Below are 12,339 nucleotides of genomic sequence, written 5' to 3' on the forward strand. Positions count from 1 at the left end.
AAGACTGGACCCTTTTGTGATTAAATAAAAATTAACCTCTATCAAGTTCCTAACTTTATTCTTTAGCAAAATATTAACAGCTGTAATGGAGTTACTTTAGAGGAACTGTATATTGTAAAAAGGTCCCATCACATCAAACAAATTCACAATTCTTAAAAATAACATTAAAATTTCCACAAATTGAGGACACTGCTGCTGAATTTTTTTTCTTAAACAGAATGTATTCCCTTAATTCTTTGTAATCGTACATTTTCCAGCTTTTGCAGATCTTTGTATTTATTTTTGTCCAAAGATAAATCCATGAACTCCACGCCTTTTGATATCAAATTCGACATGGAAGCATCCCACTATATCATGATCGTGAATCAACTCAGCTTGCACTCGGAACTTTCCCTGAAAATGAAATATTTTCCATCTGTGAGATGTGTTTTACATAACAAAAAATGTGCATTTTGCAAAAGAAAGCGACTAATACTAACCGCTATCAAAAACTCGTAACCTGCATTTATTGTTTTCACCTCGAATATTGACGGAGGTAGATTGATATCGGATGGATTAAAAGGACATGTGCAGCGGAGGCCATGTGCCTCAAGTTGAGGTGGACAAGTTCCTGAGGTTGCATATGCAGACAAAAACTCACAGGGGTTGTCGTAGTTGCTAGTAAATAATGTGAATTATCATTACAGAATATTCTTAACGGAATATTTCTCTATACATAGGCGTCGGAAGCAAATTGAAAGTGGAGTGGCTAATTGAAAGTTGGTGAGGTTACCCAACAAAAAGAGGTAAACCCCAATTTTCAATGCTTATATCATGTCCATCTTTGCAAGAAAAAGTGGGAGGAGCTAAGCCCCCCCCCCCCCGACCCGCCCTCCCCTAGCCCCCCCCCCTCACCCCCCCCCCCCCGGTTCGGTCGCCTATGCTATATATTTGTCATCTATTACATCCAATTTAATGCATAAAGTTTGGATATTTACTATAACACAAGACAAAATTAAAAAAAACTGTGTCAATAATTAAGGTCTTACGTCTTCAGCGGAAGACCTTCTTGTTCTTCTTAGGTTTCTTTTTCACTTTTATTATTAAGGTATTCGTCTTCAGCGGAAGACCTTCTTGTTATTCTAAGGTTTCTTTTTCACTTTTATTATTCTTTTTTTCTTACCGATTTTGTGCACGCGATTTCTCAAAAACGGCTCGATGGATTTCCATGAAACTTTCAGGACTTATGTAACATTACTTGAACCTTATGCATTTTTTTCCGATTTGATGACGTCACTTCCGGTTTGGAGATATTGTCCATTTTATGATTTTTGAAGGGTCAGGTTGTCTCCAGACTTTCTCAATAATGGCTCAAGATAGAAACATGAAACTTTCAGGTATGATAGACCAGAGTCTATAGATATGTATAACGTACTTCATTTTTATTGGAAGTGCCGCACGTCGGCGCTCGCTATGGCCCGAAATTAGACGTATCACGAATTTCAAAATTTTTAACACCTTTTCCAAGATATCATTTTACCTGGAAATATTTTGTTAAAATATATAGAACAAAAGAAGTGTCGAATTTCAAGATCTTTCATATGGTATCTCGAAAAAAGGGCTGGCCCCTAAAATAAGGGGCCTAGAGAGGCCAAAAGTTTTTTCCTTATATCCCAAAATCTATATAAAATTTATAATACGTCAAAGAAGCAAAGTTGTTCAAAATGTCAAGCTTAATCTATTGGCATCGTCAAAATTCGTCCGGCGACGTCACTTCCGGCCAAACCCGAAGTACTTCGAATCGCGTATTTTTGCTGTTCTTGACAAGTTTTTGGGTAACAAATGTCTCTGGGAGCATAAAAATTAATTTTCTGTCTGTCGTCGTCACTTCCGGTCTAACCGGATGTAGCAAAAAATGGCTTATTTTTGCATTAATTAACATAACTGTGGAGGATTCAAGCTATTTTGGTGCGTTATTTCTCATTTTTGTTAAAAATGAAATCTACTACCGATCAAACAGGACAGAAGACCTATGAAGAGCTATGCTCTAGTTATTATTCTTTTTTTTTCTTACCGATTTTATGCACGCGATTTCTCAAAAACGGCTCGATGGATTTCCATGAAACTTTCAGGATTGATGTAACATAACTTGAACCTTATGCATTTTTTTCTGATTTGATGACGTCACTTCCGGTTTGGAGATATTGTCCATTTTATGATTTTTGAAGGGTCAGGTTGTCTCCAGACTTTCTCAAAAATGGCTCAAGATAGAATCATGAAACTTTCAGGTATGATAGACCGAAGTCTATAGATATGTATAAGGTATTTCATTTTTTTTCGGAAGTGCTGCACGCCGGCGCTCGCTATGACCCGAAAATAGTCGTATCGCGAATTTCAAAATTTTTAACACCTTTTCTACGATATCTTTTTACCTGGAAATATTTTGTTAAAATTTATAGAACAAAAGAAGTGTAGAATTCCAAGATCATTCCAATGATATCTTGTAAAAGGGGCTGGCCCCTAAAATTAGGGACCTAGAGGGGCCGAAAGTTTTTTCTTTATATCTCAAAACGTATTGAGAACTTGTAATACGTCAAAGAAGCAAAGTTGTTCAAAATGTCAAGCTTAATTTACTGGAGTCGTCAAATTACGTCCGGCGTCGTCATTTCCAGCCAAGCCGGAAGTACTCGGAACACACGTACTTTTGCCGTTCTTGATAAGTTTTTCGATAACAAATGTCTCTGGGAGCACAAAGATTAATTTTCCGTCCGTCGTCGTCACTTCCGGTCAAACCGGAAGTAGCCAAAAATAGCTTATTTTGAAGGTTTTGATGCAAAATTGAAATAATAAAGTCACTGGAGACGATTTAGCACATTGCTTTCTTTTGTTGATGTCACTTCCGGCACTTCCGGTCAAAACCGGACGGAAGACCTACTCGTTGCTTTGCAACGAGCTTTGCTCTAGTTTATTATACTTTTTCCTGTGAATTAACTATTTGCATAAATGTTTGTTAACAAGTAAAGATATATTATATATAAATAGAGGCTCAACTAAAGTTTAATTTGTCTAAACTATTTTTTTATGCAGTCATTCAGTAAATGCAGGCTGATATTATCTTTACTCGTCAACAAAGTATGAAGGATATGGAGATAACGAACAGTATTCAATATCATAAAACAATACAAAATAGGAGCAGAGCAAACACGGACCACCAAAACATAAGAGGTTAGATCAGGTGCCATAGAGGAGTGAGCATCCCCTGCCAACCAGTCATACCCACCGTGAGCTCCTTGTTATGATCAAGAAACAACGGAAAAATCCGTCGTCAATCCAGTGTACAAACAAGGGACTAACAATCAGCATGAAAAACGTCAGTCAGCATCTGACTCAATGACAAATTGTATTTGCTGACAAGGTCATCGTATCGATTAAAGAACTTACGAAATGATGATTTTAAACGAAACTGCTGATATTCTTGTTTCATCAACTTGTTTGTCAACAATTTACCTCGTTTTAGAAATTGTTAATATGTAGAGCATGCTCTTGCGTATCGAATCAACTGAGATATATAAACGCCGTATGCAGGTGATGAAGGTATATTGCTGCATAAGAAAGGGAAGTAAACGATAGAAAAGTTAAATTCATTACGTTTATTATAGAGATTGGTTGTTAGATTACCATTAACGTCTTTTTCAATTAAACAGTATGAAACAGATGTGTCAGACTCTGTATATTATATCGTATGATTGATAAAAGGATTTTATTACTGAATTGGTTTTGTCACAAACGTTTATCATATGTCTTTTGTGTATTCATAATTTCTTTGGTCAATATGTAGTTGATGATTTTTTTTGTGTAAAAAGTGACATGAAAAGATAAGAGGGATTTATTTATAAGAAATTAAATGTGTAGAAATTTTTCTTCTTATAAATTCTCATCTTCTCATTTTAGGAAAAATATATGAATTTTCAATCTAATATGCAATTATTACATTATATTGTATAAATTCACAATTTGATGAAATCAATTCAAACAAACATACTGCACTAATAGGAAATTCAAATGAAAAACTATTTCAATAAAACAAATTTTAAAAGAAAACTAATCTATTAATTATCCTAAAAAATGTAGATATTTATGAAATCTTATCTTCTTCCCAAATGCACAAACTTATATTTATCATCGAATATGGTAATACATTCTCTGCTTTTACTGAAAAAAATTAACAATATACTTTGAGAATAATGTGCTGATATTAAGATGAATTCTTTAAATGATTGATAAAATAGTAATAAAATTTAATTATTTAAATAATCTATTTGTAAAGAAATTCTAATCTTCAATAAGATGAACCGGGCCCGCTTTCACAATTTTTCTTAACATGAATTTTTGCCTTAACTTGCGTTTTGTCACAAAAGATCTAGAGTAAACTCATAAACCATCACAATTCAAATGATATTCCAATGACAAAAGGTAATCTTATATGGATTTGATAGTTTGAATTTTATTGTGAAGGAAAGAATTGATCAAAGCTGTTCAACAATATTCACGACAAAATGATTGTTAAGGTTCAACATATGATGCCATATTATTTTATATATGGGGACTTTATTGAAATCATATACTGTAGTTAACAATGAAATAATACCTAATTGAAAAAAATAAGATAAAAAGACTAAAAAAACATTTTCATTATTTTAATAATGTTTTTCTTTTATTGCTGCGTGGCGAAGTGGTTAGAGTGTCTGCTCTAGAGTCGCGAAGTAAGGAGTTGATCTTTACGTCGCAGGTTCGAATCCCACTGTGGGACATGGAGACCGGTGCTTCGGATGAGACCGTATATACCGAGGTCCCGTGTCGCAGTAGATGCTGCCACGAAAAATAACTTTCCCTGCTCAGTGGTCCTGAGTTCCGAGTAAAGGACAAAAATTTACAACTCTTCACAGGCAAGTGGTGGCGTCTCCATATGAATGAAAAATTCTCGAGAGGGACGTTAAACAATATACGATCAATCAATCTATTATTGTCCTTCTTTAGATATTTTACATGTATTTCCTTTCAGATATTTTAAACCTTTCTTCAAATTCTATTGCATGTTTTGTAAAAATATTTTGCCATTGATAATAGTTTTTTTTATAATTGACACACAGTTGTACAAAAAGTTTTTTGTCATTTTTTCGAATTCTTTATAAATATAAAATAAGGTCTATTAATTGAAATATACAGCTCAGTTATTTGGTTTCGTCCCATAAATAAAGTAGAGTAAGAAAATAGATACATTAGTTCATGATAAATCACTAAAAAATCACTTTAGTACAATACAGATTTTAAGCTTTACGATACCCAATAGCATTGTATACACAAAACAAACAAATCAATTCAATGTCGCAGGACAGTTAGGATGCCAATTTATAGTTTCAATGCAATATGTTTTAATGATTCAAAGCAAGCATTCATTGTGGAACAAGTTTCTAGTACATTATGTGCTACACTACATAACATAATACATTTTAAAGGCATGTGTCGATGGCCATTTTTAAAGCAAAAAAATGACATCGCAAAAGCTACAGCAAAACTCGGTTATAACGAAGTCACTTTGACCTATAAAATTACTTCAATATATCCGTAATTCGTTATAACCGTATAAGAAATTCAATAAAATTATATAACTGGGGTTCCAAGATGATTTCGCTATATCCGTAAACTCACAATATCCGTGTTCGTACTAAACAAGTTTTGCTGTATTGGTATTACAGACTATATAGACATACGACGAAAAAATTGGCAAAATAATTCGGAGAACTCCACGAAAGCCAACAAGGGTAATTTAACATTACTTGCTAAATGCAAATCAACGTGTGTTTTGTAAAAACTGAACAATGGAGAAGAACAACTTAAGTTTGCTAAAATGTACGGTCAATTTAATCTTTATCGTCTGTTATACTAGCATAGTAACAGCAAACTTATAATACATGCAGGAATATGTGAAAAAAACGTGAACTATCATACCAAGATCCTTTATTATTATTGCAGGGAATCCTTGTCCACACTCCAAGAAGGTATTTGTCAATGTGAACTGCAATCCTGATGTCTTTTCCAAAGTGATGGTGAATTGCTCCTCGCACTCCGATTGTAATGTTCCCAGGAACCACCACAGGGGAAGGAGATACCGAGATGGATGTAAAAGTCACATAGGGATGTGCAGTGGTTGAAGCTAGATGAAATGCAAAAAATGGTAAAATTCGAATTAAGTCGACAAAGGGACCACATCAAACAGTTAGGACATATGTGCCTAAGAAATAAAATAACAGATTCTTGCAGAAATGTGCTCGAAAGTTCAAGACTGATTGATCAGGCTTTTTCTCTGTGTGACATAACACTTTATTTGTTGTGATTGGCGTAGCTTTTACATTTTTAGGTTTTATTATTTTCATTTTTATCTTAGGGGCCACTTTAGATAGGGTCGTTAAAGGGTTTTTTCTACGAATAAACTTGTTTCAAGAACTTTTCTTCTATTTTATATATAAGCCAAATAATCTTATTATTATGTTTTATAGATGTGCAAGGAGGTTTAGAATTTTCATATTCAATCTATTTAGAAGTCATTTTATGAAAACCCGATTCATGGAACTTTTCTTACATTTAATCTGGTATCCAAGTCATCGTTTCGGATATTATTGCTGGAATCATGCACATATTCAATCAGGTTTCAGAATTTTCATAGGGAAGAGACTCATTAGGGGCTATAAATGATATTTTTTACACCATGTTCCACGAATTCCTTTTCATTAAAGATTTCTAAGTTTGCAAAAAGAAACAAGAATTTCAGCAGTCTCGTTTAAAGTCATCATTTTGTAAGTTCTTTGGTCTATACAATCACTTTGTCAGCAAAAACTATTTATCATTGAGTCAAATACTGACATTTTTATACTAATTGTTAGTCTATTATTTATATACTGAATTGACGATGGAATTTACGATGAAAAGAAGCACTTGGCGGGTGTGACCAGTTGGCAGAGGATGCTCACTCCTCCATGGCACCTTAACCCACCTCTGATGTTTTGGAAGTCCGTGTTGGCTCTGCTCCTATTTTGTATTGTTTTATGGACTTATGATCTTGAATGCTGTTCGCTATCTCCATGTGTTTCATTTAAGAATTTACGTTCTCATCAATGTGATTAACTTAGAGTCAAAAATATAAAAAAAAAACTTAACAAAAAACCTTTCTTTTGAAAAGGATGTACCTTTCAAGAAATGCTCGAATTTCAAACTTGTGATACTTTATATTAATGATACACATGGACATGTTATTATTAATTTGATATACACTTTATATAAATTTGTGTATATTTTTATAAATAATAGCTATATATAGTATAAAACTCTGGTTTTATTACCATACACTGTAGCTATTTTCAAAGGTAGGGAGGAAATTACCTAAGTAAATGCAGGTTTTATTGTCATATTAATTGCAGTAACATGTTTAAAATTTCATGATGCTATACAAGACCTCTAGAAACTGAAAACCCAGTTTTCATCCGAAAAGATGTGTTTGTGCAACACTATGGGCCCGGCGGCAACAAAGTTCAAAAAACTGTTTTTAGTATATCAATCACAGTCAAGGTCACAAGGTCATTAACTTTGGTGTCATTTGAAATTACTTTATCCTGCCTCTGATAAAAATCGTGAAATTTCATTGGCCGAGAGCAATACGGCATGAAACGATGTTATGCTGTTTACCCACTTCACATTGCTAATGTGCCCCCTCCACGTGACCTACCCACCATATATTAAAAATTTACCAACCACACATCATCAATATACTGCTTTCACGTGACCCGCATGAAGTTTCATAACTGACGTCACAATGCGTCTGACGACAAAGTACAATGGATGTAGAACGTCTTGCTTGGACGTTCAGTGAAATCGGTTTATTGATACTATCAATATTTAATCTTTTAGTGAACCATCGGCAGGATAAGTTCGTTATGTAGACACTTAGAGGGATAATACGGAAATATGTGGGGTCCTTGAAAAAATGCATATTGTGCTCGGCTTACGCCTCGCCCAATATGGATTTTTTCAAGGACCCCACATATTTCCGTATTACCCCTCTAATTGTCTACATAACTAATATAGTCAGTAGGCTATGCATGCCAAAATATGAAATCTTTACCTCCTATTGTTCAATAATTATAGCGAAAAATAAACTTTTAGCATATAGGTCACAGACAAGGTCACAAATGCAAGGTCATTGACCCTGATGTCAATTGAAAGAACTAAATTAGTGGATTAGGCATACCAAAAATAAAGTCTCTATCTTTCATGATTCAAGTTGACAACAGACAGACAAACAGAAAGAGAACTAAAAAGTCTGCTATTGCAAGAAATAGCGTATGTCGTCCCGAATTGGACAAGACTTTCAATTTTTTCATCACTAAAACAATACCTATTAGCTAAGCTTGGACAAACATCAACTCGTATAAGTTCTTTTGGTACTTTTATTTCAAAATCAAAGTTAAAGAATTTTCATTTTCCCCCTGTTTCCATGGCAACTATTGACAATTTGCAATTTTCAAATGCAGTTATTAAAATCAATACAGTTTCTTGACGGATGTCCAAGGGAGTAGAGAGAATTTCGTCGCTTTTTGCAGGTTTCTATGGCAACGGTAGCCATTTTGAAACTGAATGACCACACAACAAAACTACAACCAGTGATCGTCCTTTGATGAAAGTTGGAGATTGTCCCAGCCATCTCCAAGAAACAGCCTGTAGAACAAAAACATGCGTACAAACGCAATAAGTCGCCCCCGACTTCGTTCGGGGTGACACAACTAAACAAACAGAGATACAGGACAAAAACAATATACGACCCGGATCTATCGATTCGGACGCATTAAAATCTTTATGTCCGTGAAAGTTATTCATAAAAACTTAAAAATAACAGATCAAATTAAGGCAACACTTTGTCTATAATCGACCTTCATCCGCACTTTTTTCTGTATATTGTATTTCTAATTCGTTTTGGGTAATTCGTTTCAGTTTCGCTAATAACTGTTTCTGAAATTTGGGCATTTGTTAGTTGGGATGGATGGCTTGTTGATTTCCAAGGGCCATGGCCTGTTTAATGTCTTAAGACAGAAAGATAAAGATTAGAAGCCTATACATGTGTGGTTAAAGAAGTAAATATTCAGTGATTTTGAGATATTTGATCATTGCCAGTTTCAGCAGGTGGAAGTGGCCTCCAAAGGCCATGATTTATGTCCATTTAAATTCATTTTAGATATAAATAAATCAAGTTCCCACTAAACAAGACAAAATTGCCTGCTGAAATGAATTGATCACAAAATCACCTCTTGTGTGCAAATTAAATACATGTAGCATGGTAAAGCAAGTATCACTGCTAGCATTCAGAAAAGATGCTTGTAACTTATGCAGGTGATAAGGGTATATTTCTACATAACCCAGATATTTATTCTCGCAAGTTGGGGTATGTTGATGTAATATGATCGGGCTTGGGATGCTCGTAATTTTGTTGTTATGTTTAGACGCCATTTTTTAATAAACGTGTTCATCTAAAGAATCATGTTTCATCAATGATTAGCCCTGATAAGCATATCAATATGGTGGCAGCGGTGCAGATTTGTTGTTAGTGTTACCGGTCGTCCCCGAAAGAGATGCTCCGTGAATTATTGTACGTTTATAGTGACAAACTTTGAATTTATTTTTCAACACGTGCTCTGTATATCCGCCATACTGGATTCTGAAATTTTTATTCGGAGTTGATAATCAGGACCAAGCTGCAGAACCTGTACAGGTGTACAAATGTCCGTTCAGATCACCTCCTCAACTTGATTTCTACCTCTGTAAATGTAATCGAGAACTACAAAAAGTGGAAAAGACAAGTTGAAGTTTACATGTCTGCGTCAGGAGGAATCAACAAAAGTAAAGAGGTACAGGTAGCAATTATTTTGAGTTGTGGTGGACCTCACGTAGTCGAGATATATGACCAGTTTCAGTGGGAAGACGAATCTCATAAGAATGACCTTGCTAAAATATATATGAGAAGCTACAGGCCTATTGTAATCCTCGTTCCAACGAAGTGTTAGAGTCTCACAGATTCTGAAAGTTATCTCATCAGGTACCCTTTGACAAATTTATGACAGAATTAAGAACACGTGCAGCGTCGTGTAATTTCCTTGAACAGGAGAGGATGATGCATGACAAGATTGTATTTTCAGCTACTGGTTAGCTACAAGAACTACTGTTACGAGAAGACAAATTGACTTTGAACAGAGCAATTCAGATACTGTAAATTGTTTTAATTCCACGGTGTTAAAATTTCACGATATCTCAAAGAGTACCAATTGCGATGGATTTAATTTCACGCTGCAAGAAATTAATTCAAAATTTGGAATAAGCATTTAAACGTTTTTCAAAACTTTTATTAGCATTCACGGTGGGTTTAATTTTGCGGAAAAATTATGAATCGCGAACATAGCGAAAATAAAACCATCGTGATTATTTGCCAATCTACAGTATGTAACATCACTTCATCTATTAAAGTGAAAAAACTATCCACAAACAAACGTCAGAAAAACTTCACAAAGCAGAAAGTGGCACACAAACAAAAAAGTGATGCACAACCTTCGAGCAAGGAGAAGAAAGAGTGTGATTTCTGTGGTTATAAACATGAACATGGCAAATCAAATTGTCCGGCATGGGGCAAGAGATGTGACAAGTGCAACTGGAGAAACCATTTCAAGTCCAAATGTAAGAAAATACATGCTATTGGTGCAGACAGTGAAGATAGTCCAGAGTTAGAAGACAGTTGGCTCCTAGCATTGAAAAGAAAAGACAGGCGGAGCAAAGACATCTCTGCGATAATAAACGTGAATGATTGTAACGTACGTTTTCAATTGGACAGTGCAACTGACGAAAATGACTGACGTCGTCCAGAAACTTAGATTGGTAGTAGTGCAAAACAATCTTACCTGTCTACTTGGCAAAGATGCAATTCAAGACATGGGACTTGTGAACCGTGAATAGTGAGAAGTTCATATCTAAAGTTGGATTAGAACAGCCTCTCGGTGACTTGGGCATAGCAACTCTGAAAATTGGCCCCAGTATTCCATCCAAAGTACTTCCTTGCAGGAAAATTAATACCGATTGCTATCCAGGACTCAGTTGAGCAGGAAATTGACAGACTTGTTGAACGAGGTGTTTTGATACCAATTACAGAACCAACACTGTGGGTTAGTCAGATGGCCGTGGCTCACAATTCGGACGGAAAGTTGCGAGTTTGTATAGATCCACAACCTCTTAAAACAGCTCTGATACCAGAGTACTACCTATTACCTGTATTAGATGACGTACTTCCAAAGCTCACATACGCGAAGGTACGGTATTCAGCAAACTTGACGTTAAAGAAGCATTTTGGCACGTTCGCCTTGATGAGGAGTTGAGCAAAATTACAAATATGATAACACCCTTCGAGAGATACAGGTGGCCTCGTTTACCTTTCGGATTGAAAGTGTCTAGTGAAATCTTTCAGCGACGGTTAAACGAAGCATTATCAGGATTGGAAGGTGTGTTTAGCATTGTCAATGTCATTATTATTGCAGGATGCAGGATTCAAGATTATTCAAGATGCAGAAAGTTTTCCAGAGATGTGAAGACTAAAGAGAGACATATTACATTAAACAAAGATAAGGAAGAATCCGGACTTCGTGAAACTTCCTTTCATGGACACAAAATTTCTAAGGATGGTGTCAAGGATGAAGAAAGTAAAGTGAAAGCTATCCTTGAAATGCCAGCACCGACTGATGTCTCGGGAATCAAACAGTTATGTGGAATGGTTCAATACATTTCAAAATTCCTACCGGACTTGTCGAAGGTATTGAAACCGCTACGACTACTTACACGTAGAGACCAAAAGTGGAACTGGGACAGCAAATGTGAGTCAGCATTTTAGACATATATACATGTACATGTATATTGTTTAACGTCCCTTTCGAGAATTTTTCACTCATATGGAGACGCCACCACTTGCCGGTGGAGGGCTACAAATTGTGTCCTATGCTCGGCACTCAGGGCCTTTGAGCAGTGAGGGATATTTTTCGTGCCAGCACCTACTGGGACAGGGGACCTCAGTTTATACGGTTTCCACGTCCCACAGTGGGATTCGAACCCGCGACGTAAGGATTGAATCCTTACTTCACGACTCTAGAGCAGACGCTCTAACCACTGCGCCACGCGGGCGACGCATTTTAGACTTTGAAGCATAAGTTGACAGAAACTTCAGTTCTGGCTTATTTTGATCCTTCAAAGGATGTCACACTGCAAGTTGACAGCAGCAAA

General features: G+C 35.7%; 1 protein-coding gene across 1 annotated transcript in view; it reads right to left on the reverse strand.

Annotated features, from left to right (window-relative positions):
- Positions 1-207: 207 nt before the first annotated feature.
- The window catches only part of LOC134277862 (uncharacterized), a gene marked incomplete at its 5' end in the record, with an annotated part of 28,412 nt that continues 16,280 nt past the window's right edge, over positions 208-12,339 (reverse strand). The window contains 3 exons of the mRNA XM_062760160.1: positions 208-393; positions 480-657; positions 5,989-6,193. Of these exons, the coding sequence (XP_062616144.1) occupies positions 277-393; positions 480-657; positions 5,989-6,193 (500 nt within the window). The remainder of the gene's footprint in view (positions 394-479; positions 658-5,988; positions 6,194-12,339) is intronic.

Source organism: Saccostrea cucullata, unplaced genomic scaffold (genome assembly GCF_032062105.1).
Source record: "Saccostrea cucullata isolate Sc308-1 unplaced genomic scaffold, CSIRO_AGI_Scuc_v1 ctg6552, whole genome shotgun sequence".
Classification (NCBI taxonomy): Eukaryota; Metazoa; Mollusca; class Bivalvia; order Ostreida; family Ostreidae; genus Saccostrea; species Saccostrea cuccullata.